We start from the raw sequence: 27748 nt of genomic DNA, 5'->3' as shown, positions 1-27748 counted from the left end.
TTTACATATTTAAAAATGGAACCTGTCAGTCCAACTCAAATTTTGAAATGAGGACGCTGAGGCCTCTGGGCAGAGCCCTTCCCGGACTCCCTCCACAGGGGCTGTTCTCCTGACTAACATTTCTCTGACCACTAGACTGCAGTTCAAGCTTTCCTCCCTCAGGGGAGCCTCTGATGTCTGCCTCATATCTGTCAGGCTCTACACCAGACCCTCTGTAAGGCTGGGGCATTTCTGCTACTGTTTTCCCCTCTAGTATCCTGGAGGCAAGGATTCAAAGATTTGCCAAATAAACAAAAAAAGACATTATATTTCAGGTATTATACAAAAGAAGTCCTAATCATTTCAAGGTTAAAAAAATAATAAATAAAAACTACAGTGGAAAGCACACGTTAAGATTCCTTTGGAAATGGCAGCTTATTTTCTTGTCTGATGTACATCATTTTTTCTAAACGGGGAATAAAAACAAACGACGCTGCTCACTTTCACATCTGGTGTGACCATCACTAGAAAAGAAGAGCACCGTGAGTGGTGGTGTCCTAATGTCCCCAGGAACCTGCCAGTCCACCACACATCACCAGACACCCTGAGTGGTGGTACCCTAATATCCACAGGAACCTGCCAGTCCACCACACATCACCGGACTTCCCTTGTCTGTCATGTCCTCCTCAAAGGCCGAGATTTCTCCCAGAGTATTTAATGTCTCCTGGCATCCTATGTGCCCACAGCAATGTGTGTACACATTTTGACTTAAACTTACAACTCCAGAGCCCTGTGTAAAGTAGGAAACATGATCGTTTCTTCAGAGAAGCTGATGCTGAGGAGACATTAAGTAACCTGCTTGTCATATGGTGGTTACAGCTGAAGCTGGCAGTCAAAGTGTACAGCTGACTCCAAAGGCATGGAAGCAATAGGAAACTTTCTTACCAAACAAACAAACAAAAACACGCCTTATGTATCCCGGGCTAGCCTTAAACTCACTATGTAGCCAAGGATGACTCTGAACTTCTGAACCTCCCAAGTTCTAGACTTGCAGGCAAGCACCACCATATGCCCAATTTACAGTTCTCGGGACTAGACTCAGAGTCAAGACCTCGCAGCTTGCCTCCTCTCCGGCCCTAGATAACTAACGGTTCTAGCTGTGGACATGGGCTGCACTGGAGACCATTCATGGTAAGAGTTATGGATGGAGCTTTATGCTGCAGCCATTGAAAGAGCGGCTTGGTATAATAACTCACATTCCTCATGACAACCCCAAGTTCTTGAGAAAAAGTTAAACACTTTTCCCTTATGAAAGGACTGGAAGCAGGGAGGAAGAAACAGCTCAGTAGTTAAGAGTGTTGGCTGTGCAACCACGTAGACTGGAATTCAGAGCCCAGCACTCACGCAACAAGTAGGGTGCCCTACATATGCCTGTAATCCCAGCTCCGAGGGATCTGACACTCTTCTGGCCTCCATAGAGAGAGAGAGATCCACGAACCCACGCACACCTGTACACACACATGTACACACATGTGTGTGCATGTAAAATAATTTTTAAAAGAACAGGAAAAGGAAGGAGACCACACAGAGGTGACATGGACATGAATTCAAACAAATGTTTCACTTCACTGGGATTCAACAGACCAGCAACTCCACATGTCTTTGAAGAGTGGAGAATGGAAAGCATGAAAAGGGAGTGTCTTGGCTACCAAGGTATATCAAACGTATATGATAAACCTAAAGTTTCAGGCCAGGCGTGGGGGAGGGAGCAAGGCCTGTTGATTCTAGTACATAGAAGGCAGAGGCAAAAAGACTGAGCCAACCTGAGCTACATAGTAAGAGTCTATCTACCTCTGATAAATGAAAATCTCAAATCTTCGCTTGGGTCTGTTTATTCTTAATTTGGCATTAGCTGGAATGTTCCTCCATTGTACTCCATGACAATGAGAACGTCTAAACAGCAATCAACACTTGGAAAGGTGCTCAACAGGACAGTCTATGAGGGAGTACAGACTGAAGGCACAATGGTATCACGGTCCCACCAGAATGACTACAGGTTAAGACTCCAGTCTGGGCCAGGATACGGAACCACCTGAGAACCTTGCACTGTTGGGAGGGCCATAGCCAGTACAGAAACCACCGGCAACTGTTTGGCCAGTGTCGACTCCAACTGAGCAGAATGAAGTCCGTCACTCTGACATCTTGTGCTTACTTAAGCACACACACCGGAGAAAGGCATTCTTCCATTCAGCAGAGACGCTCTTTAGAGTCAGAGAATTACTACATGACCAACAGAGTCTCACAGTATGCTGAACAAAACAGCACAGGCCGTGCTCTTCTGCAGGAAGCCAGGAAAGGGGAGCTTGCCGGCCTCTTTGGGGTGTGTCAGGGACTGGGAGGACACATGGGAGAAAACAACTGTGCTCCTCTTCTTGTATGTTTTGGGGGGGGGTGTTGTTTTGTTGTTTGAGACAGGGTTTCTCTGTGCAGCCCTGGCTGTCCTGGATCTCACTCTGTAGACCAGGCTGGCCTCGAACTCACAGAGATCTGCCTGCCTCTGCCTCCCAAGCGCTGGGATTAAAGGTGTGAGCCACCACATCAGGCTCTACTTCTTCTTTTGTTTGTTTATTTCTGTTTTTCAAGACAGTGTCTCACTAGAACTCTCATATTGGCCTTGAACTCAAGAGATTTACCTGCACCTGCCTCCCATGTGCTAGAATTAACATTGGTGCACTTCCACACCTAGCATAAAAGTAATGAAATGTCTTTTGGTTTTGTTTTGTTTTTTAAGATTTTTAAATGGGGGGAAAAATCAATATATTCTTTGCCTACTGTGATGTCAGTCAAAAGCCCAAAGGGCAGGAGCTGGCTTCCACTGCCTGAAATTTAACTCTCTATGAGATCACATCACAATAAATGCATACTCTAGAATACGAACAGAATCATTCCAAATTCTCACTACCCATATGACAAGGTGCTAGAAAAAGCATGAAGTAACCTCTTCCCCCCAAAGTGAGAAGGGAGACTGAGCAGGGGCACCTGAGGGGCCAGGCTGCATGGTGGCAGGCTGGGATACGGAGCATCCTCAAGTGCATCATCTAAACTAAGAACCGCCTCCAGAGGGAACAGGGCTTACTTCATATGAAGACATGTGGCCAGGGCTCCTTTCTAGGCTGATACACTAACACAGTAGTGTACTGTCCATCTTCTCCCCACAGCCTTCCCTCTATAAGCTTAAAAAACAGTTGCCAGTGTAAGAGGAAGAATTCCTAAGTTGGTACACGCAGACACAGACAGACACAGCCTGCCACCTATTCACACGTTACCGCCCAGCATCTTCACTATCCGGATCCAGATGACTTTTAAATGTATATTTAACATAGAGAGCATCCCAATGTCCAGATGGAGGAGACCGTTCATTGAGTAACATCAGCCGACCCTGCCTATCACCACTGAATATTACAATTTGTAGTCTTGAGAGTTCACTGCCTACTAATACCCACCAGAGGACGTAAAATCACTATTTTTTTTATCAAAAGTTTAAAAAACAAAAGTCATTATTAGCTGGATGTGGTGGCACACACCTTTAATTCCAGCACTCCAGCGGCAGAGAAAAGTGGCCAGCCTGATCTACAAAATGAGTTCCAGGACAGCCAGGGCTACACAGAGAAACCCTATCTCAAAAATACAAAAACAAAAAACAAAAAACAAAAAAACAAACAAAAAACCCAAACAATAACAAAAAAAACATTATTTATTACCAGCATTCCTTTCCCTATCATTGTTTGATAACAAGATAGTCACAAGAAACACAACTAAAAATTTATAAAAGCTGTACCAATATTTTAAACAACATATGCAGATGTCTCACTAGAACTCATACGGGTTTCGTAACTAGTAGGAACCCGGCCTTCCTCAGCCCTGCTCTGGCTTCCTAGCCAGCTCCGGACGGACGACATCCTGCTCCGGACGGACGACATCCGCTAGCAACCTCCCTCCCTCCCTCTGCGCCGAGATGAACGGCACTCACAGCCTTACTCATGCTACCTGCCTAGCACTGGAAATAGCAACTACCTCAGTCTCCCTCCCACGGCGGGGGTGGGGGGGGAGGGGGGCAGGGGAGGAGGAAGCGGGACAAGTCTGATGAGGACAGTTTAACTCAGGGCAACACAGCGGACGTGAGCAACAGGAGGCAGTTCGGAGTGTCCAGTTATTCAGCCACAGTTGGGCTGAAGCGGAGGTGACTTAGAAGCCTCGGCCAGTCACTCATAAAGAAACATTGATATCGTGCAGCTTTCCTCCTCAACTGGAAAACAACTCCAGCCGCAATTCCAACGACTGTTCTGGTAAGTTCTGTCTCGTGTTTTCTCTAAAAATACAGGCTCTAAGCTTTGTTTATGCAATAGCAAGGCTTACTGGTCCTAGGTGAAAACCAAGCTGAGGGAAGTGTGATATGGGAGGCTTGGTTACAGCCTCAGAACACCAGTTTGATGTGTCCCGAACTGTCCCGGCCTGTTTCCTCACTATGAAACAAGAATATACCTAACCTTGAAGCATTATCATCCGTGTGAAATAATGTATAGAACACACCTAACCTGCTCTTAGATCACACATGGCAGGTCACAATTACACCTCTTTTTTTTTTAATTTAAAAAAGTTTGTTTTCATTTTACATACCAACCACTGTTCCCTCGTCCCCTCCTCTTCCCACCCCACCCCCCATTCACTCCTCATGGGGGTAAGGCCTCCCTTGGGTAGTCAACACAGGCTGGCACACCAAGCTGGGGCCGGACTAACACCCCCCCCCCATCAAGACTGAGAAAGGCATCGAACCATAGGGAAAGGGTCTAAAAAACCAGTCCGTGTACCCAGGATAAGTCCTGGTCCCATTGCCACAGCACCCACAAACAGACCAAGCCACACCACTGTCACCCACATTCAGAGGGCCTAGTTTGGTCCCATTCAGGCCCCCCAGCTGTCAGTCCAGAGTCCATGAGCTCCCACTAGCTCGGGTCATCTGTCTCTGTTACACCTCTTTATTAAGGAAACTCACATAGAGAATTTCCAAACACCGATAGGTCCTGTGGATAAAATCAACTTTAGAGAACCCAGCTAGCCTTCTTCGATCATTTTAGCCATCACCTACTCTAATGACTGTCAATCACAGTAAGGATACAACCTCCACTTGAACCAAAAAACAATAACAACAGAAATAGTAATCACTTGCGGGGAGGGGGTATCTAGCTGAAGCCAAAGGCAATTAAAGCAGAAATACCACCATGAACTGTTATTGGCTAAAGGAATGTGAAAAAGAAACATGACTCTGACAGAACTTGGAGACACATTTCCATCCTCTTCCCTATCCCTCCTTCCCACCCATCTGCTTTTCTGTTTGTTTGTTTTGAGGGGAAAAGGGATGAGGAGGAAGAGAACAGAGGAGACTCAACGAATTTCTAAGGTATTTAACCAGCAGGTGGCAGTCTTCAGGACGCCCTGTGCCTACACCCACACTCATGGAAACAGCTGTGACTTTTCAGTTAACCATACTGTTGGCACTAAGGATTCTAAGTTCAGAATATCTGCCTCAATTGCAAAAGCAAAAAAAAATTAAAAATTCTGTTATATGATTTCTATCAACACTTAAATTTTTTTTTTTTTTTTGATTTTTCAAGACAGGGTTTCTCTGTGTAGCTTTGCGCCTTTCCTGGGACTCACTTGGTAGCCCAGGCTGGCCTCGAACTCACAGAGATCCGCCTGCCTCTGCCTCCCGAGTGCTGGGATTAAAGGCGTGCGCCACCACCGCCCGGCTCAACACTTAAATTTTAAAAACATGAAGTGTTCATAATGTAATCAGAATTCTCATAAAATGCAGTAAGTATAAAATAAAACGTCGTAAAAGCAGCCAGAAGCTTTGGCCAATCGTGTGTATATTCACAGGACTGCACCCTACACAGACCCAGAGAAAGAAAGGCATGCTCCACTAGGGACACCCAGGAGAATAGTTACAGCAACATGATGCACAATGGCTCAAACTACAAGCCAAGTGTCCTTAGCAACAGGGGAAAAAAATGGATTACCTATTATATTCACTCAGTAGAGTACACAAAACAAATCCAATACACCACACAAGGTCAACTGATCACAACAACCACGTTGACACATGGACTTCAGTCACCAGGGCACTTACTACATTATTTCATTCATACAAAATTCAAAAGGTAAAAATACCAAGACTACTGTGTGCAGACACACACACACACACACACACACACACACACACTTTAAAAAGAAAACTCTCCAAACAGAAAAAAAAAAGTGGGATGTTTGGTTGTTTTGCTTTTTGTTTTTTAATGACAGGTCTCACTGTGTGGCTGAGGCTATCCTGAAAACTCACAATTCTCCTCTTCCTCCCAAATCCTGGGATTACAGGCATATGCACCATGCCCAGCTAGACACTTTCAGCTTTCTCACTGAACAAAACTTTTATCCCCAAGAAATAAGGTCCTGTATGCAAAGGCACAAACTATTCTTATGAATTTTGCCAAGAAAAAACACAGAATCAAAAATAGTCAAGCTCTTTGTAAATGGAAATGATGCAAATAAAGTTTTCAACAACAATAAAAAAAATTCAGTAATGACTGAACAACTGAGCAGAATCATCCATGTACCGTAACACAAGAACCAGACCTCAACGCACACCACTCAGACTTTCTGAAACAGGGGTATAGGCTGTGTCACATGTACCTGTCAGAAAACAAACTTACCAAGGAATTCTTAATCACTTCACTTCTATAAAATTCTGGAAAAAAGAAGAAAAAGAACAATAAGTGATATGAAAGAAAACAAGCTCACTAACCAAGCCCTGTAAAACTTGACGATACGTTCTAGTAAGGCTTCTAAAAGACCTAAGGGATCTGGTCCCGCTGTTATTATTTTTCTTCTTTGGTTTTTGTTGTTGTTGTTGTTGTTATTTTGGTTTTTCAAGACAAGGTTTCTCTGTGTAGCCCTGGCTGTCCTGGAACTCTATCTGTAGACCAGGCTGGCCTTGAACTCAGAGATCCACCTGGCTCTGCCTCCCGAGTACTGGGATTAAAGGGGTGTGCCACTACTGCCTGGAAAAATCTTTTTTTTAAATTTGGATGAGTTAGGGGAGGACCTCTATTATCTTTATCAATAAAAACAAATATAGAAACAAAGATTAAATGGAAGTGACTTAAAGGGGGAAAACATCGGTGAAGCAGATTACAAATTTTTCAGATTTAGTTTCATAATTGTTACCTGTCTCCTTTTGCAGCACACTCTAATTTAAGCCCTTAAAAATTCTTCTTTTCCCATTTCCATTCATTTCTTCTCACATGTGCACAGTAAGCATGCACATACATGTGTATGGTCATGTAGGGCCTGAGGCTGAGGTCAGGAGCGTTCTACTATTCTCTTTAAGGCAGGCTGTCTCAAACTCCTAGCTCCTCAAGACAGCTAGTGTGGCCCACCAGATTCCATGTCTGCCTTCTGAGGCTGGACCACATGTGGACTGACACACTCACTAGCATCCACATGGGTCCTAGGGATTCAAATCCCAGTTTCCCCTCATCTGGGCAGCAGGAACTTTTGTGGCTGAGTCATCTCCCCAGCCCCGACTTCTACTCTTTATGGGGGATACTTTCTGCTCTTCCTCAAGTACCTCTAAAGCACTTCCTCACAGTTGTACAGAATGATCTAGAAACCAAGTAGCCTGAGCTTGACTTCTACTTGTCTCTAACATTCCATCTCTTCAACTTCTTCAGGTCCAGTCTCAACTTGGAAAATTCGGATAACTGAAGTTCTTCTGAAAGCATTAAAAGTTCATGATTCCACAAACCTTCATATATATTAGTAAATGTTACGAAATCCAAAAACAAAATAAAAATGAGTGAGGGGTTCTGACAGACATTCCCAACAACCCTCCAGTGTTCCCCAGCCACCTGCCCAAGTCACCTCCATGCCACTGCCAACGCAGAGCCTGAGGGACTCTGAGTTCCCTGCTACCGCAGGGCAGGATTTCCCAAGTGTGATGCATGCACCACTGTACTTGAGATGATCTCGGGTGACACACGGACAAACGTGTTTCTGCTGGTTGAAATATATGCCTTGCCCATCCTATTTGTAGCTGTAGACCCATAATAACAGTGCTTGCATCCTACAACTACCTCCTCCTTGTCACTTAGAACTGTCCCTGGCACAGGGGCAGACCACAACAAATTTTGTTTTGATGAATGAACAATCGCATCCCCAGGTATTCACGTGTGAGGTGCTTCGAGGGATAGAAAAGTGAACCTCTTCCGGCAAGCTCTTGTCCTTAAGGCATTTTCGTTTTGGTTTGGTTTTGGTTTTTCGAGACAGGTTTTCTCTCTGTAGCCCTGGCCGTCCTGGAACTCACTCTGTAGACCAGGCTGGCCTTGAACTCACAGAGACCTGCCTGTCTCTGCTGGGGGCAATGGCATTTCTTAGCAGACAGGCTACCTGCATTACTTTATCCTCATCTTCCAAACAAAAGATCATTTTTACTTTATGTTTTGAGAATAATTCACAATACATTAAGTGAAAGACCAGGTTCTGAGAGAGGATTACAACAAGATCCAATTCTTCTAATTAAGCTAACAGTTTTCTTCTTAGCTTACAGGTTTAGGTTACTTACATTCACTAGCTGAATGGTAGTTTCATTTTTTTATTATGAATAACTGTTTGAAATAAGAAAATTCTATGTTTCTAAAGGGAACATCCTGAAGTTGCTATGAATTTTAGCATCTTTCAAATAATGCTAGAAATTATTTAAAAGACTGCTTAACAGTCTTTTAAAGATGTATAGCATAAACTGTGTGGCTTTAGAACAAACCATTAGAAACAAAATTGTGAGATCTAAGAACATGTAGGGTCTACCATAGATAATGACAAGTCACTCTGCACTGGCTAGGTTTGTGTTCCAACTTGACACAAGCTAGAGTCATCAGAGATGACAGAGCCTCAGCTGAGGAAATGCCTTGATAAGATCCAGCTGTAAGGCATTTTCTCAATTAGGGATCAATGGGAGAGGGCCCAGCCCATGGTGGGTGGTGCCATCCCCGGATGGTGGTCCATGGTGCTCTAAGAAAGCAGGCTGAGCAAGCCAGGGGAAGGAAGCAGTAAGCAGCTTCCCTCCATGGCCCCTGCATCAGCTCCTGCTCCCAGGTTCCTGCCCTGTCTGACTTCCTCCAATCATAGACTATGACCTGGAAGTGTAAGGCAAATAAACCCTTTCCTCCTCAACTGATTTTTGGGCACAGCAACAAGAAGCCCTAACTAAGACATACTCTCTAACTAAAGTGTACAATTTCTTCATTTAGGGTAACACTTATTTCCCCGGTACCATACAACTTCACCCTTTTCATTCATTTTCAAACGTTTAATCAATCACTACAACCACTCATCACACGACTGTAAGTATATATGTTCATACATTTAGTTGTTAAAAAGAAAAAAGGAATGATTTAGCTTCCTCTGCAAAGTATCTGAATCAGACAGTTCTCACAACACATCTCTCCACTTCTGAGAGAGGACCAGGACTATTTCTTCCACACTGTTGAGTGGCTGACTGCGTGAATAAACCACACAATTTGCCATCTCCATTAATGCTCCAAACTGCACCGGCTGACTGGAAGGACTCAGCTCAACAGAAGGGCCAGATTCTGTGACGAGACCCGAGGGTGTGAGCTGACCTCTAGCACACCAAGCCTGACCTGTACCACCATCCTGCTACATCTACATAACAGAATGGCAACAGGGGGGAACAGAATGAATACAGAATTTTGAGAATAAAATTAAACATGTTCAGCCCTCAATCTCTCATGTGTAAGATTAATAACCTACACGGGTCAGTCATTGTCTCATTATCTTCCTAAAAAGAATAGCACCCAGGAAATAAAAGGGTTGTTATGAGGTTCAAATAAAATACTAGATTAAAAACACCTTGTGAGTCATAATGTGTATTAATAAACTTCTACTCATTTTATTCTTTCCATTTGAATAAAGTCATATGCCAAGTAGATCCTCAAAGCGTCCTATCAGAGCCTTATGTCCACATGAGCCAATGTATGCAAGAGCTTTTCTAGACAGTCATGCCCACACCTAAAGGACCGGACAGTCACACCCACACCTAAAGGACCAGACAGCCACGCCCACACCTAAAGGACCGGACAGCCACATCCACACCTAAAGGACTAGACAGCCACATCCACACCTAAAGGACCGGACAGTCACGCCCACACCTAAAGGACCGGACAGCCATGCCCACACCTAAAGGACCGGACAGCCATGCCCACACCTAAAGGACTGGACAGTCATGCCCACACCTAAAGGACTGGACAGCCACACCCACACCTAAAGGACCGGACAGTCATGCCCACACCTAAAGGACCGGACAGCCACGCCCACACCTAAAGGACCGGACAGCCACGCCCACACCTAAAGGACCAGCAATAAAGAGACTTCGGAGCACGGGGCTCATGGAACATGCTGGCTGTTGTGCTGTATTTCTTCATTCAGTACGTGTTTTATGAGTGCCTCAACCTCACCCACAATAGAAGAAATACAAGCTTAACCTAAACTGCAAAATTATTTTTTACCTATCAGATTGGCAAAGACTCAGTAGCTCACACAACTATTGATAAGGCTGTGGGGAAAAGACACACCTAAAACATTTCCCACCAAGTACAATCTTGTAATACCTATCAAAACAAAAAAACACATTCTCCATGTCCCAAGAACCCCACTTCCTAGACTTTACCCTAAAGGCTTACTAACTCTAAACAATGCACTTGTAAAATTAGCCAATGCAGTATTATGGACGAGAGACTGAAAACACCTAACAGGCTGCTCAGGGCCAACTGAGGAAACTGCAGAGCAGCTAGTCACTGCAAAGCCAGAAACAGTCCACCAGAGACGTCCTCTAAGACAGGCTAAGTGACAAGAGCTAAGTGCACAGAATCTATGCACACACTTGGTATCTGTGCAAGGAGACTGCTGGGAATGGAGTAAGAACGTCTTATCTTTCTATTTGTGCAAACAGTTCAGGAAAGACAAACAGGAAACAGATAACAGCAGTTACCATGGTGGAGTGGGAAAGGAACATAGGCGAAACCTATTTATGCTTTGAACCACAGACTGCATTACCTACCCCGCCACCCCCCAAAAAAAAAATTAAGTTGAAAGTAACTGGAGGAGAGAGAAGATGTGCCCAGCATCCTTCTGAGTATTAGAGACAGAGCGGTTAAAAATGTCTGTTCTGTGGAGCTTATGTCTACAGGAAGCAAAGAGACATTAACTAAACATACCAATGTCAGGTGATTGTAAGTAACTACAAGAAGAATTAAGGAAGAAAAACCAAGCAAATAGAACAGTCAGAATTTGTAAAAGGGTTGGTTAGTCGGCAATCAGTGAGAGGCGCTCTCAGTAGCATGTGGAGTAAAGGCCAACAGGAATGTGGACGGGCTTGTCAGGTAGGGGCCTGGAGGAAGGTGCCATGGGTCAGGCCAAGTGCAAAGTGCCAAGTGTTCCCTACATGGAAGAAAAGGAGACAGGCTGTCAGTGTGGCTGGGACAGAGAAAGCAGGAGGAGGATTAGACCTTCGGGGACTGATGCTTATGAGCAGCAGGAAGTGAGTTCTGAGTGGTTAACAGAAGACAAGGATCTCGGCCTTATTCAGAATGAGCTAAGAAGCCATGAGAGCATCCTCCCCCCCCCCCACACACACTTCTGGGGTTTTGGGGGGACAAGGTTTTTCTGTGTAGCTCTGGTTGTCCTGGAAGTTACTCTGTAGACCAGGCTGGACTTGAACTCAGAGATCCACCTGCCTCTGCTGGGATTAAAGAAGTGTTCCACCACTGCCCAGCCCCACAAGGGCATTCTTTGGAGAGGGATAACATGATCTTCCATTTGAACTGGGGCTGGGAGGGAGGATGTGGGCAGAGAGACCGTCAGGAGAGCGCTTCAGCTATCCAGGCCAAGGAGGACAGTGGTATAGAGGGGCAAAGAAGTCACCAGAAAAGCATCCGCTGAAAGGCTGGATGTGGGGATTAAGAGAAAGAAGACAATCCAGAACAACTCCTGGGTTTTAGCCATCTTCTGAGAGAAAAACACAGGATCAGTAAGCTGGCACCTCAGAGACTCGGTCTTAAACATACCAAGTTTAAGTCACCTACTGACTCCAAAGGGGACACAGCAGGCAACTGGATGAAGGATTTGACCTCAGAGGAAAGGTCATCAGAGGATGGAACGTGGGTGAGATCTCAGGGACTGCTCAGAGCTCTACCCCCGAAGTACTCATGCTAGCTGGTATTCCAGAAGAGGGCAGTACTTAGCAATTCACAGGTGAGGAAATAACTATAAAACAAACAAGAGGGCCACAGAGATGGCTCAGCAGCTAAGAGCATGCGCTGCTCGTGCAGGATCTGAGTTCGGCTTCTGGCACCAATCAGGTTACTTACAACATTCAAGTTCCAAGAGATGTGACACCTTTCTTCCAGCCTCCCAGACACCTACGCTCCCATGCACACATCCCCAGACCAACACACAGACATATACACAATTTTAAAATAATGAATCTTTAAAGACAAACAAACCCTCTAGCTGGGTATGGTGGCTCATATCTATAATCAAAACACTTGGGAGTCCAAGGCAGAACTACCGCGAATTTGAGGGAAACCTAAACTACACCATAATTTCTAGGCCAGTCTGTGCTACAGAGAGACCTTGACTTAAAAGTAAAATAAAATTACAAATTTGAAACTTCCGAGTTTAAAAGGGAGCAGGATTAGAATTAAGTCTCCACTCACCATCACAGGCTTCGTTCTGAACATTATCAAACACTATTTGATGTGAACTACCTTGAATGTAGACATCTATGAAAACCAAAAAGAGGCCAAAAAATGTCCCTTATCTTGTTGGGATCTACTATGAATTCAGGTGAGGTAAAGAGCAACTGAGGCCGGGCGTTGGTGGCGCACGCCTTTAATCCCAGCACTCGGGAGGCAGAGGCAGGTGGATCTCTGTGAGTTCGAGGCCAGCCTGGGCTACCAAGTGAGCTCCAGGAAAGGCGCAAAGCTACACAGAGAAACCCTGTCTCGAAAAACCAAAAAAAAAAAGCAACTGAGAAGCCAGCATTTCTGATAATCTTTAAAAAAAAAAACAAAACTCTTGTAAAAGTGGGAGATGAAACAGTTAGTCCAGGTGGTGTAGGAAGAGGAGCCAGCTGGTCTTTTTTCATGGTTATTCTGCACCAAAGGCCTAAGAAGGACCATGAATTATTGATGACCATCGTGACGGATCCAACCAGATAAGGTAAAATTAGCCAGGCCTGCTGGAAAGACTCCCCAGCTCCCACGATGAGAGGTACAAAAGCCCAGACAACTCAGATACAGTTCATTCCATCATGACCGGCTGAAGCAGAAAGATGTCCCAGAAGACGTCAGCCATCTCTAATGGGATTAATCCCAAAGTCTGTTTAATGATGAATTAACTAAAGCTCACGGGAGGAAATAAAGCCCTACCTAAGGGGTTTCTGAGGCAGTGGCAGGCTCTCCCGTTGCAGACCAGGGGCATGCCAGTGCACTGGCACTATTAGTATTAAGATCTTTTCATTGGTAGCCTCAAGAAAGTCTAAGGATTTTCAAAAGACTGTAATCACCAGGGCAGGTGTGGTGGTACACACCTTTAATATCAACACTTGGGAGGCAGATCTGTTAGTCTGTGGCCAGCCTAGTCAATACAGTGAGTTCTAAGCTAGCCAGAGTTGAGAGAGAGAGAGAGAGAGAGAGAGAGAGAGAGAGAGAGAGAGAGAGAGAGAGAAGGATGGGGAAGGGAGGGGGAGGGGGAAGAGGAAGGGGAAGGAAAGGAAAAAGGAAAGGAAAGGAAAGGAAAGGAAAGGAAAGGAAAGGAAAGGAAAGGAAAGGAAAGGAAAGGAAAGGAAAGGAAAGGAAAGGAAAGGAAAAAGGAAAGGAAATCGAGACAAAAGAGTAAACATAGTCACTCTGCTTCCAACTTACATCATGTACTCAGGACTGCTCTTGGCCTATCAAAACAACGTCAGAGCAGAGGTCTTGAAAATCAAGATTAAAACAGTGCCATAGGGCTTCACACTATCTCTCAGGAACCTACTAGATATTTGACAGCAAAATCGGTAACACGGGCAACCTGGAGACTGCAGTGCTGACTTCTGCTGCCACCAGGGCTGGATCACAGTCACCAGCCCATGGCTGCTCTTTAGAAACCAGCACAAATAACACTGCAATTCCTGTAATAATGGCCACCATTTTCCACATTCCCAGAATGCACTAAGCCCATTCATTGTTGCTATCACAGTTGATATCGGAGTAAGGACACACAAGTTTTATTAAGATAATCAAGGACTGGGACTGGAAAGATGGCTCAGCTGCTCTTGCAGAAGGCCTGGTTTGGGTTCCCAAAACCCACATGACGGCTCAGACATCTGCAATTCCTGTTCTAAGGTAGCCAATATGCCTTCACCTGGCTTCCAAGGGCACCAGGCACAAAGTAGTACACAGAAAAACATGCAGGCAAAACAAGCAAGTCAAATAAAAATAAATGAATCTCAGAAAGAATGAGAGAGAGAGAGAGAGAGAGAGAGAGAGAGAGAGAGAGAGAGAGAGAGAGAGAGAGAGAAAGAAAGAGAAAGAAAGAAAGAAAGAAAGAAAGAAAGAAAGAAAGAAAGAAAGAAAGAAAGAAAGAAAGAAAGAAAGAAAGAAAGAAAGAAAGAAAGAAAGAAAGAAGAGCAAGGATTGATTATATAGACACTCATCAAAAATTAAAACTACTTGCCAGGTGGTAGTGGTTCACACCTTTAATCACAGCACTTGGGAAGGTAGATCTCTGAGTTCGAGGCCAGCCTGGTCTACAGAGAGCTCCAGGATAGACAGGGCTACATAGAGAAACCATGTCTCACAGGAAAAAAATATTCAACTGGGCTTGGTAGCACAGGTCTATAATTCCAGCTACTCAGGAGACTGAAGCAGGAGAATCACAAGTTCAAGGCCTGCCTAGGCTACAAAGTAAACTCAAGGGCAGCCTACACAACTTAGAAAGACCCTGTCTCAACCTAAAGAGAAGAGAGGGCTGGAGTATATCTCAGGGGCATAGTGCTCACAGAGCATGAGCTAAGTCCTATATTCAATCCCCAGTACCACACACACACACAACGTTAAAACACTCCAGCATGGTCATATAATGCAGTAATATAATCAGTCAGCAAGTGTGAACTAAAGGTATTAAGGTCTACAAAAAAAATGCCTTTCCCTTAAACTAGTGGGCAAACTGCTACACTTTGCTTTCTGGGGACATTTCCCTCTTCCCTCTTCATCTAAAAGTATAATCCAACTGGTTCATGGCCAGTAAAATGTGGTGGTAAGAACAGCAACCATTTCCACTTCAAATCTCTCTCAAATAATCCTCCTTTCTTGCCTGCCAGAGACCACATATAGAAGAGCGTGGCATCGAGACCAAGGGAGCTGAGTCACTACCAAGTTGGCGGGAGCTGCACGGCAGTACCTCATAACGAGAACCTGCTTAGCATGCCAGGTTCACCAGGTTAGTTATGGTAAGCCCCGAGGTCTGAGGTACTGTCAAGACAACAGTAATCGTCCAGATTAATCGCTACTTTAAAATATGCAATGGTTAGGATGAAAAATCAGAATAAAAGCTGGATGTGGTGGTGCAGACCTCTAACTCCAGCACTCGGGAGGATCAAAGTTAGAGGCCAACCTGGTCTACATAATGCGTTCTAGGACAGCCCCGTCTACATAGTGAGACCGTGTCTCAAAAACCCAAGAAATAAACAAAATAAATACCATCTTTCAAAATAAGACTTGATTACCTCTTATTATGGTATCATTGTCTTCTGTTTGCAAAAACTGGCTAATAAATGCATCTTACCAAGCATTATCACATTTTCTATGTTGCTCCTCATAGAAACCCAAGTTACCTACTTTATAAGACATGGTTATCTTGGTTAGGTCTCAAATCCCAGACAAACTGCTGAGGCACCTATTTAACATATCATGCCAGGTTCTCCCTGTGGCCCTCAATCACAACCAGTTACAAGACCCTCCTGGCTGGCATACCTCGCCCCTACCCTAAACTTCTCCAGCCCAGATATTGGGCTAGGCTTCCCTGCCCTTTCCTGTAATAATAGTCCAACCACTTTGGTTACCTGGCTGTTTTCATCTACCCTTTATCATCCTGCCTCTTGGTCTGGCTCTCAGCTCTCCCTCTCCCTCTCCCCTCCCCTGTCCCCTCACATGGCTCAGGGTCATGTTCACTCTGGGTTCTCCCAGATGTCCCTGCCTCTGGCTATCTCTCCCTTTATCTGCAATAAACCTCCTCCTCCACCATACCTAGGAGCCATCATGTCCTTCCTTTTTATTTTTTCATTCAGTCTCCAAAACAACTTTCACCCAAAGCATGCAGCCAGTGGCTGAAACAGAGCGACTGTCCTCAGTCTTCACCCAGTGACAGGGTTAAGCTACACCGCACCGTAGTCCTATGGAACATCCCCCCTAACTCACGGCACTCTAGTACTTTCCATTTAGTGTGTGTCCCAAAGAAGATTGTGATCCTGGCTCAAATAATTGATCTCTGCCGGGCAGCGGTGGCACACGCCTTTAATCCCAGCACTCGGGAGGCAGAGTCAGGCAGATCTCTGTGAGTTCGAGGCCAGCCTGGTGTTCAGAGCAAGTTCCAGGACAGGCACCAAAATTACACAGATAAACCCTGTCTCGAGGGGAAAAAAATGGATCTCCTCTTAAAACTGTCACTTCTAGAAGAATCCTCAGTATAATTTGTAAAACCGAATTGGGGGCTGGTGGGATTGGTGAAGAGCACTTGCTACTCTTGCAGAGGATCCCGGTTCAATTCCCAACACCTACACTGTGGTTTACAACCATCTGTACCTCCAGTTCCAGGGGATTGGATGCTCTCTTCTGACCTCCAAGGGCATCAAGCACACATGGGGCATGCATACATACATGCAGACCAAATTCTCACACATAAAATAAAATTAATAAATCTAATTTAAAAACTGAATTGGGGGGCTGGAGAGGGGGCTCAGTGGTTAAGAGCACTGGCTGCTCTTCCATAGGTCCTGAATTCAATTCCCAGCAACCATATGGTAGCTCACAGCCATCTATAATGAGATCTGGTGCCCTCTTCTGGTGTGCAGGCATACATGCAGGCAGAACACTATACACATAATAAATAAATAAATCTTTAAAAAAATAAAATAAAAAACTGAATTGGAAGAAACCAAGCCATTCTGAAAATGACTCCATATACATAAATCTAAATATGAGAATATACCAACTTGGCTGTATAAACTTGGCCACTAGAAAAGGCAATATTTTAAAGAAATATACAATTAGTATAAGACATTGGACTCTCATCATTTGTTTTTAATGCTAGGAACTAGAATAGTAACATTTATAAAAGGGCAACAAATTTACCTAGCAACAGGAACAGTGACAGTAACCTTAACAAAGGGGAGACAAACGGTACCAATGAAAGGCTATTCCCCTGGGAAGTGCCCATCAGCCACGTCTCTAACACGCATCACCCACTGGAGATGAACTTCCTATAGTACGAGGCGGCGCTGCAAAGCACTCGCGTTACAAGAGCACAAACGTGACAAGCCCGAGGCCGAGTCCTTACCTTTATGTGTCTTTTCATTGCCACACAAATGAAGAGTGAAGTAGGTATCGAGGAGCTGGTGGCCATCTCTATTGACGATATTCCGAGCGGCAATGTTCCGAAGATGTCGAAGACGGCGCTAAAACAGAACCACAAGTGAACAGGCATCAGCTTTTCAGTCCTCTCTGTTTTGAAAGCAGCAGTTCAAATAAAAATGGAGCATGAGAGGTTGTCCCAGGCACTGTTTGTTGAGCCCACAACATAACCCAGACTCGCTCTTATGCCTCAGCACGTCCTCGGCCAAACAGGAAGCATACCTGCTCTTCTCTCGTAAAGAGCAGTTATCGGCATGGAATGGAAACAGGTATGAAATATTTTGTTCTGTGTGCAGTGGAAACCAAAGATCAATGGTGAGTATCTTCCTCAATCACTTCTTCACCTTATTTCTTGAGGTGGTCTCTCCCTGAACCTGGGGCTCACTGTTCAGCTGGACGGATTGGCTGGTTAGTGAGCTCTGGGGATCTGCCTGTCTCCATCTCCCCAAAGCTGGACTACAGGAACACAGTGCCCCAGGGGCGCTCCACCACACCTAGCTTTTTACATGGCTGCTGGGAACCCAAACCCAGGACCTCACGCTTGGGTAGCAAGCACTTTACCAACTGATCCACGTTCCCAGTCCCTGAAATCTTGTTGAGAAAGCACAAATACTATGGAAGTGCAATCCACCTGCAAGGGTGTTCCTAGCCCTGGGACATAAACTAAGCGGAGACTTGGCTTCCGCACAGGCTTCAGATGGTTGAGACAAACATACCCCGCTGTTGTTAGTGCAGTCTAGATACCAGATCGTTTGTCAACTACAAGAGGCTATAGGCAAAGAAAAATGTCTAAAAGTAGTAACTCGCTGACATCCCAGGCAGCCAATAGCCCCCTTCAGCAGCAGTCGGCCAGCCTCTATTTGCTAATGAAGGCTAACGTCCTTCAGTTTCACCAGCCACAATGCTTGAATTATGTGGAGTCACCGAGTGAGAAACACAAAAACTCCACAAATAGAGCTTCAGCGAGAATACAGAAGATGAAAAGCTAGCCCAGTCATGTCATAGCAGAAAGACCGTACTGGTGGAGCCAGGCATGGTGGCACACACCTGTAACCCCAGCACCTGGCAGACAAGAGACAGGATCACCACATGTCCGAGGCCAGTCTGGACTACGATCAAGTTCTAGGCCAGCCAGGGTTACATCTCAAGACAGTTTCTCAAAAGAAAATGATGCCAGTGCTGAAGCCTGGGTACATCATGTTCACCCTCAAAGTGAGTTCTCTTAGAGACTTAACAGAGGTCAGCAACATGGCTCAGTGGATAAAAACAACAAGCCTGACGGAATCTGAGTTCAATCCCCAGGGCTCACATCAAATCCACAAAGCTGTCCTCTGACCTTGACCTGCCCACACACACATCACACACACAAAAATAAATAAATTTTTAACAGGCACCAAGTACTCAGTGTTAAGTACACTTCACGCCCTCCCTTCCAGCTGACAGCCAGCCCATTCTCCTGAAGAACATCCATGTTCATCTATGCAGGCATCAGCTAAGAGCCTAGACCTTCTGTCCATTTCCACGCCAACCAAATGCTCTCTCCCTGTGTACAGACCACAATTCCTTAAGAAAGAAGGCCGTTGTCTAGGGAGCTTCCCTAATGCTTAAGTATGAAAAGCTCCAAATACATTTATGAACTTCTCAAGGGCTTACGCTTACTTAACAGCCTTTCACACCCTAGATCATAGCCACTTCCTGCTGCCTGCTTCACTAACTCCTTCATTCAGAACTTCTAACTGGGAGGCGGTGGGATGGCTCAGCGGGTAGAGGCACTTGCCACCAAGTCTGATGACCTGAGTTCAATGCTGGGAACCTTCACGGTAAAAAGAGAGAAGCGACTCGAAAGTTGTTTTCTGACCTCCACACAGTAGCCATAGCAGATGCATTAATTTTTTTTTATTTTTTTATTTTTTTATTTTTTGGTTTTTCAAGACAGGGTTTTGATGTGTAACAGTCCTGGCTATCCTAGAACTCACTTTGTAGATGAACTCATTGAGGTCCGCCTGCCTCTGCCTCCCAAGTTCTGGGACAAGAATCAAGCCTGCTGACAAGAATCTTCTGTAAACAACAACCACATTTCATTTGTTGCATGGCTGCCAATGGGAAACACTGCCCAAACCCTCTACAAGAAAGTGCATATACCCCATCATTGTCTGTGAAGCTCCCGCAATCTGACCTCTTCAATGATCAATCAAAAGACCATGCAGAGGGCTGGGGATGTAGTCCAGTGACAGAGTGCTTGCTGAGCATGCACAAGGTACTGGGTTCAATTCCCAGCACTCAAAAAAAGAAATAACTGGGGCTGGAGAGGATGACTCAGCCTACTGCACTGGCCCTGAAGCTGGGAAGGGTCCAGGACCAGAGATGCTGGCTGCCACCTTTCCATCACAGTGCAACCAGAGAACGAAAGGGCCACAAGAGTCAAGACTGGGATTCAGTCATATCAACAAGTAGTCATTACAACCCCACAAATTCACAGTAACTTCATCCCTATGAATCAGTCAAAGACCACGGGTTTGGAAAGGACTTAGTACAGTAACTGTTAACTAATTTATCCAGGGCTGGGCATGTAGCTCAGTGGTAGAGCACTTACTTGCCTAACACATCCACACCCAACCCAAGGCCCTAGATTACATCTACACCACTGCAGACAAAAAAGACAGTTTTGATTTTGTTTTGTTTTTGATTTTTAATACCACAGTGCACTTAGTAGCAAAGCACAAAAAAATAATTTGATTTGGTTTGATTTGGTCTGGTCTGGTTTTGAGCCAAGGTCTCTTTATATTGAACAGGTGGGTCTCCAACTCCTGGGCTCGGGAGATCCTCCTGCCTCAGTCTCACTTCTCAGACTCCAGTCACAAGCCACCAAGCCCAGCTCACATAAATGCTTTTAAATATCCCTATCTCTGTTGGGTGAATCCACTTCTGTTATATGAATTGGAACCTCAGTGCACACCGCATACAAGGCTTTACAGTCAGTCAATTCACTAGACTAACAGAAACCCAAAGCGATTTTCAATAGTGACAACACCCGACTGGGCTCCTCTGTCCCTGCCAGGTGCCATCTTTCCCTCCCTGGTACCTGAAGTGTTCTGGCTTCTCAGGCGTAACGGTGCCCAAAGGAACTGAGGCATCCTTATCTCGTGCCTCACCACTGATGGAGACTCACTCAGGGAGGCTGAGGAGCCAAAGACGATGCTTTTCTTCTACCATCCTCTTCCTGTGCTCTTGTTTAAAAGCCAAAGGACTGTGGGTCCCCACCATTACCAGACAAAACCATCCCACAGGCAATTTCGATGACTCCTGTTATGATTTGGATATGAAGTGCCCCCAAGAGATTCATGGAGTGAAGATTTGGTCCCCAGCTAGTGCTGTACTCTAAATGGTTCTGGGGCTTTAGGAAGTAGAGCCTAGAAGTAGGTCACTGGGTCATGTCCTTAGGGGTGTCTTATCTCTGCCTCAGTCCTGTCCCTCTCAGCTTCTTGTCTGTCATGAGGTGACTAGCTTCGGCCACACACCGCTGCTGCCATAAAAGCATGGTAAGCCATGGGTGCAGGATCAACGGAGCAAGAACTGTGAACTAAGACTTCTGAGTCAAATGAATCTTTCCTCCTTTTCAGCTGTCCTGCGAGGCTGGACACAGCGGCAAATGTCCTAGCGCTTGGTAAGTGGACACAATCAGGAGTTAGAGGCCAGCCTGGGCTCCCTGACTGCACCAAAAGGAGGAGGAGGAAGAAGGATGGACAGAGGATAATTAGAATGTTCTGCCTGATAGTTCATTACAGCAACAAAAAGTCTAACACAATTCTCAAGTCATCAGTGAGGTATTTCCAAAACAAACTTTGAATCCAGTTTGTTTAATTTTACAAGAGCCATTCCCGATCAACGACATACACAGCAGTCGCTAATGCAAAGCCCAGGAAAAGGGGGTGGGGGTGGGGGGGTGGAGATTATGAAAAGACAGGCCATGGGAGAAGAAATAAACCGTCATTGAACACACGAAAAGAACCATGACCACCATTAAACATATAAAGACCCAACACTCCTCTATGTGGCAGAATGGTTTCCAAACGCAGCTCACTGGTGCATCCCATGCCCACGCTCTCTTGCATACCGTGTGATGCGATCACACCACAATGAAGTGTGCCGTATATTCCCAGCACCTTCACACATGGCAGACCTGTCACCATGACCCAAAGAATTCTGGGTGACTAGGATAGCATGAAGTCATAAACAGAGCACGGCTTCCCCCATCCTCTTGGGATGCTCTTCCTGGGAATCCCACCATCATATAGCACAGAGGACAAGAGCTGCATGGAGCGACCTCACTGTCTTCTTCACAGCCCCAGCTGATCCCAGGAAGCAGCCAGACCTACAGCCTCTGAGCCTCCAAAAGTGACACCTGGCAGACACAAGTTGTTTCCACAAACCCCTGGCCAGACTGCGGATCTGGGAGCAAAATAAGTGGTTTAAGGCACTAATTTCTTCAGTTGTTACACAGCAGCAGATACCTAAAGAGGCCTACCTGACTAAACAGGCCAAGGCCGACACAAGTAAGAAAAGCAGGATAAAGTGTTCACTTGAAGCAAGGACACTTAGACATTACCCAAATGTTCCAGTACTGTTTAAAAAGCAAAAATTCAGTAAACATGCCTAAATGTTAATACACCCATACGACGGAAAACATATTACCATTTTTAAAAGGTCACTAAGTATGAGTATGAAATGCCAAGGGAAAAAATGTTAACTATTCATAGAAAGAATACAATTATATTCCCTGAATATCAGAGATCAGGGATCTGCAAGCTGGAAAGGGTCACAGAGGGACTTCTAAGCTTTCCAGGGCACATCCTGCCTCTTTGCAATTTCTTTCTGATCTGCTTACAGCCCTTTAATGATGTAAATACCATCCTCAGCTCACCGGCTGTGGGAAAATCCACTCTGGTGTGCGGGCTGCTAGTGCAGACGCTGTGAGGAGGTTTCTTCACAGCATCTGCGTTACAACTGTCTTCACACTTGTCCCGGAGCCCTTCTCTATTCACACTTGCACTCCTGGCTTCATTTCTTCCTTGGTTCAGGCATTTATTCTCAGCCTGGAGCCACACTCACTGGCAGCTAAGGGCTAAGACCCAAGTTAGCTCAGGTAAATTCAGATTCCGGTTCACCTGCTTTAACTTTATGGAGGACAAGAAAATGAAACGTTGAAGAAAATTTGTTCCCCACGTTTCCAAAGAGGACAAAGACACTCAGTCACTGAAACAGGGACGTAAGCTCAATATCAAGTCTGACAGAGTTTTCAAAACCAGAAACGCCCTTTGGGTGTTGCAACACTTTCCACGGCTTCTCAGCCTCCTGTCCCACCTGAAAGACTCCCTGGGAGAGTTCTGAGAGAAGACTGCTTAGCCCTCCAGCCCTAATCAAATGGTGCCAAGAGTCGCTGTCACAGACTCAACCCCACAGCACATCCCCCATGAACCACTTCACGGTTCTTGTTGGTAACTGAGTACGTCCTCCGGCACAGATTACACAGCTCTCCACTGGAACCTTTAACATTAACTCTGCTTTCCAACTTCAAATCAGCCCAAGCATTAGTTTAACGACATCACTTACTGAGCACTACTAAATTATGAAACAGGCTTCTCCATGGCAAAAACAGAGAAACCATCGGAACGCCGGGCATTTCTTTACTTCCTTACCTCTACCCTATTCACCTTCAAGCTCAGCTTGAACCTGCCCCTTTCCTCCATTTACCCTCGGCCTCGCTCTGAGGAACAGGGCGCCGGGGTGACAACCAGCACAGCCATCTACATCTCCTTCCCCCTCTCCCCAGCTCAGTCCCCCCATGTCACTGACACTGTCTTCACACACTAGGCTTAGGCACTGTGGTGTTGTGGGATATTTTGATCACACTCTGATGCTCTGAGACTTGCCAATAAAGTTAAATCAGGAGGCGGGGCCAGCGACTAGCCGACCAGAATCGGCCATAGAGGAGCCAGCAATTTGAATAGAGAAGACTCACAGGAAGGAAAGGGAGAAGACTTCAGCTTCCTTTTGGGTCTGGAACAAGGGAAAAGACCTGTCTCCTGCAGTGTCTCTGGCCAGAAAGCAAGGTCGGCTAGTTGCTACTCAACCTCTCCGAGCTAGCAGGTTTTCATGCCAGTCTTATTGATAAATAGAATGATAAAGACTTAATTTAAACCTATATATTGTGACTGGGAGCCCTGACTGGCCGGTGGGGCACTGACTGCAGGGCCGTGGGCCCTAAGACGATAATTAAAATATCAGTAAATTCATGTAGCCAACAGAAAAACATCTCTGTGGGGAAGAAACCATGGCACTCCCTCAATTCACAGTACACAAGGTACTTAAGGAATAGAAATTCGAGCCCAGGTGTGGCAGCCCACACTTACAACCCAGTAAACCCAGCACTCATGAGGCAGAGGTAGAGGTCCAAGTTGGAGGACAGCCTAAGCAACAGCAAGTTCCAGGCCAGCAAGAACCTCTCTCCAAACAATTATTAAAAAATAAAAAAATAAAAAAAAGAGCCAGGTCTACAAAGCAAGTCTCAGGACAGTCAGAGCTATTAAGAAAAAAAAAAAAAAAGGACAGCGGCATGATGATGCACAGCTGTAATCCTGACACCTTTATTTATACTGCCATATTTTTTTTTTAGTACACTGAAATTTCCATAATAAAATACTACTGAATAAGGACTGAAAGGACCTTAGAGTCTAAAGACTTTTTCAAGTTTAATAGGGTGACAAATTCAACTATGTGTTTGAGGATACAGAAAATTATTTTAAAAAAGAAGAAAAAGGAATTAAAGACAACTTCTAGAGAAATGACAACTAATCAATAAAGGTGTTAGAGCAGTGGAGCAGTCCTTCACACCTACTCACACACACACACACACACACACTACACCTCTTCCACACTACTCACACCCCACACACCACACGCCCACATGCCACACCCCACCACCACACTGTCCTCACACCCACACCCACACATCACACTGCCCCTCCACACCCACACACATCACACCATCCTTCACACATACTCACACCCACACACATCATACTCTCTTTCACACCTACTCACACCCCCCACACATCACACTGTCCTTCACACATACTCACACCCACACATCACACTGTCCTTCACACATACTCACACACACACATCACACTGTGCTTCACACCCACACACATCACACTATCACACATATCACACCCACACACATCACATTCTCTTCACACTACTCACACCCACACACACATCACACCGTCCTCACATGTACTCACACCCACACCCACACACACACTGTTCTTCACACCTACTTACACACACACACACACATCACACTGTCCTTCACACCTACTCACACCCACATACACATCACACTGTTCTTCACACATACTCACACACACACACACACACATCACACTGTCCTTCACACCTACTCACACCCATACACACATCACACTGTCCTCACATACTCACACCCCCACACACACATCATACTGTCTTAGCTTCACACATACTCACACCCACACACACATCATACTGTCCTTCACACATACTCACACCCACACACCCACACCCACACATCACACTGTCCTTCACACCTACTCACACCCACACCCACACATCACACTGTCCTTCACACCTACTCACACCCACACCCACACATCACACTGTCCTTCACACATACCCACACCCACACACACATATCATACTGTCCTTCACACATACTCACACCCACACACCCACACATCACACTGTCCTTCACACATACCCACACCCACACACACATATCATACTGTCCTTCACACATACTCACACCCACACCCACACATCACACTGTCCTTCACACATACTCACACCCACACCCATACATCACACTGTTCTTCACACCTACTCACACCCACACCCACACACACTGTCCTTCACACGTGCTCACACACACACACCCACACACACACATCACACTGTCCTTCACACCTACTCACACCCACACCCACACATCACACTGTTCTTCACATGTGCTCACACACACACACACTCACACTGTCCTTAGCTTCACACATGCTCACACCCACACCCACACATCACACTGTCCTTCACACATACCCACACCCACACACACATATCATACTGTCCTTCACACATGCTCACACCCCACACACACATACTGTCCTTCACACATGCTCACACCCACACACACATCACACTGTCCTTCACACCTACTCACCCACACCCACACATCACACTGTTCTTCACACGTGCTCACACGCACACATCACACTGTCCTTAGCTTGCTTTCTGTTGCTGTGATAAACACAACAGGCAAAAGCAACTGGGAACTCCCACTTCCCATGACCGTCCATCACTGAAGGAAGTTACAGCAGAACTCAAGGAAAACCCTGAGGGCAGGAGGACGACAAGACCACGGAAGAACACTGCTTACTAGTGTGCTCCCCGCTTGCTCAGTTTGCTTTTTTATAGAACCCAGGACTACCTGCCCAGAGGTGGCTGCCCACAATAGGGTAGCTAGAGTAACTCCCAGAAAACAATATACTATATTGTGCTTTGGTTGGTTTTTGTTTTTAAAGACATTTTTAAAATTTATTTATTATGAATAGTGTTTTGCCTGCATATATGCCTGCAGGCCAGAAGTGGGCACCAGATCTCATTCTAGATAGTTGTGAGCCACCATGTGGTTGCTGGGAATTGAACTCAGGACTTCTGGAAGAACAGCCAGTGCTCTTAACTACTGAGCCGTCTCTCTAGCTCCTTTTTTGTTTTTTTAAAGACAGAGTTTCATGGGGCTGCTCTTCCAGAGGTCCTGAGTTTAATTTCACAACCTTCTGTAGTGGGATCTGATGCCCTCTTCTGGCATAAAGGTATACATGCAGACAGAGCACTAATGTACATAAAATAAATAAATCAATCTTAAAAAAAAAAAAATTCAGGGTCTCACTATGTAGTCCGGCTGGATGAAATTCACTATGTAGACCAGTCTGGCCTCAAACTCACAGACATCAACCTGCCTCTGCCCCCCAAGTACTGGGATTGAGGGCTTGTGCCACCACGCCTGGCTCACTATATATCTTGAAAAGCTACAAGACAATTTTGAATGGCTAAAGAAGTAACATACACAAGTATACTTATGTCAGAACATCACATAGTACCCCATAAATATGTACAACATTTGTACTTTATGCTAAAATATTTTAATTTTTAAACAATTTAAAAATACTGAAATGCAAATAGTTCAAGCATAAAAGTACCCAAAGAAACTTTATACATTCAAAGATCTAAGAATGACACAAAATTTAGATGCAATAAGAGAAAAACAAGGTACTACATAAAAAATGTTTTCAAAGTCAGAAAGACATTCGGTATTTGTCTTGACAAACTGAGTTTCATCCCTAGGACCTTCAGTGGAAGGAGGAACCCCCAAAGTAGTCTACAATCCTCCACTTATCTACACTACATGTGCACACATGTGTGCACGCATGCACACAAAATAACAAATAAAATTTAAGAAGTTTAAAAAAGGAGCACAAAATTTTTAATGCTTTAAAATTATACACAACAACAGAATATGGCAGTTCACACCTAGCATCCCAACACCTAAGAGGCTGAAGCAGGAAAATTACAATGAGTTGGAGGCCAACTTGAGCTACGCACGGAGTTCAAGGCCAGCCTAGGCTACAGAGTGAGACTCTGTCTCAAAAAACACAAGAAACAAAACCAAAAGCAACTCTATGTGACAAAATGGCCAAGTACAAAGTAAAAGGAAAAAAAACAACCTGAGAAAAAGATTTAAACTCAGGCAACAAAAGCAATTTCACTAACACGTAAGGAATTCCTAGCAATTCCCAAGAAAATTCCAATAAATGAGAAAGAATATGAATAAGTAATTCACAGAGGAAATACAAAGAGTACTTAAAGGTAGAAAA

The 27748-nt window shown here is 45.1% G+C and overlaps 1 protein-coding gene across 1 annotated transcript in view; it reads right to left on the bottom strand.

Annotated features, from left to right (window-relative positions):
- The window catches only part of Uvrag (UV radiation resistance associated), a 269111-nt gene that overhangs the window by 225036 nt on the left and 16327 nt on the right, over positions 1-27748 (bottom strand). The window contains exons 2-3 of the mRNA XM_028877489.2: positions 17707-17824; positions 6744-6778 (exon numbers count right to left, since the gene is read on the bottom strand). Coding sequence (XP_028733322.1) covers positions 6744-6778; positions 17707-17824 — 153 coding nt within the window. The remainder of the gene's footprint in view (positions 1-6743; positions 6779-17706; positions 17825-27748) is intronic.

The sequence above is a fragment of the Peromyscus leucopus genome, chromosome 1 (genome assembly GCF_004664715.2).
Source record: "Peromyscus leucopus breed LL Stock chromosome 1, UCI_PerLeu_2.1, whole genome shotgun sequence".
Taxonomy (NCBI): Eukaryota; Metazoa; Chordata; class Mammalia; order Rodentia; family Cricetidae; genus Peromyscus; species Peromyscus leucopus.
This window is presented reverse-complemented; position numbering and strand designations above follow the sequence as displayed.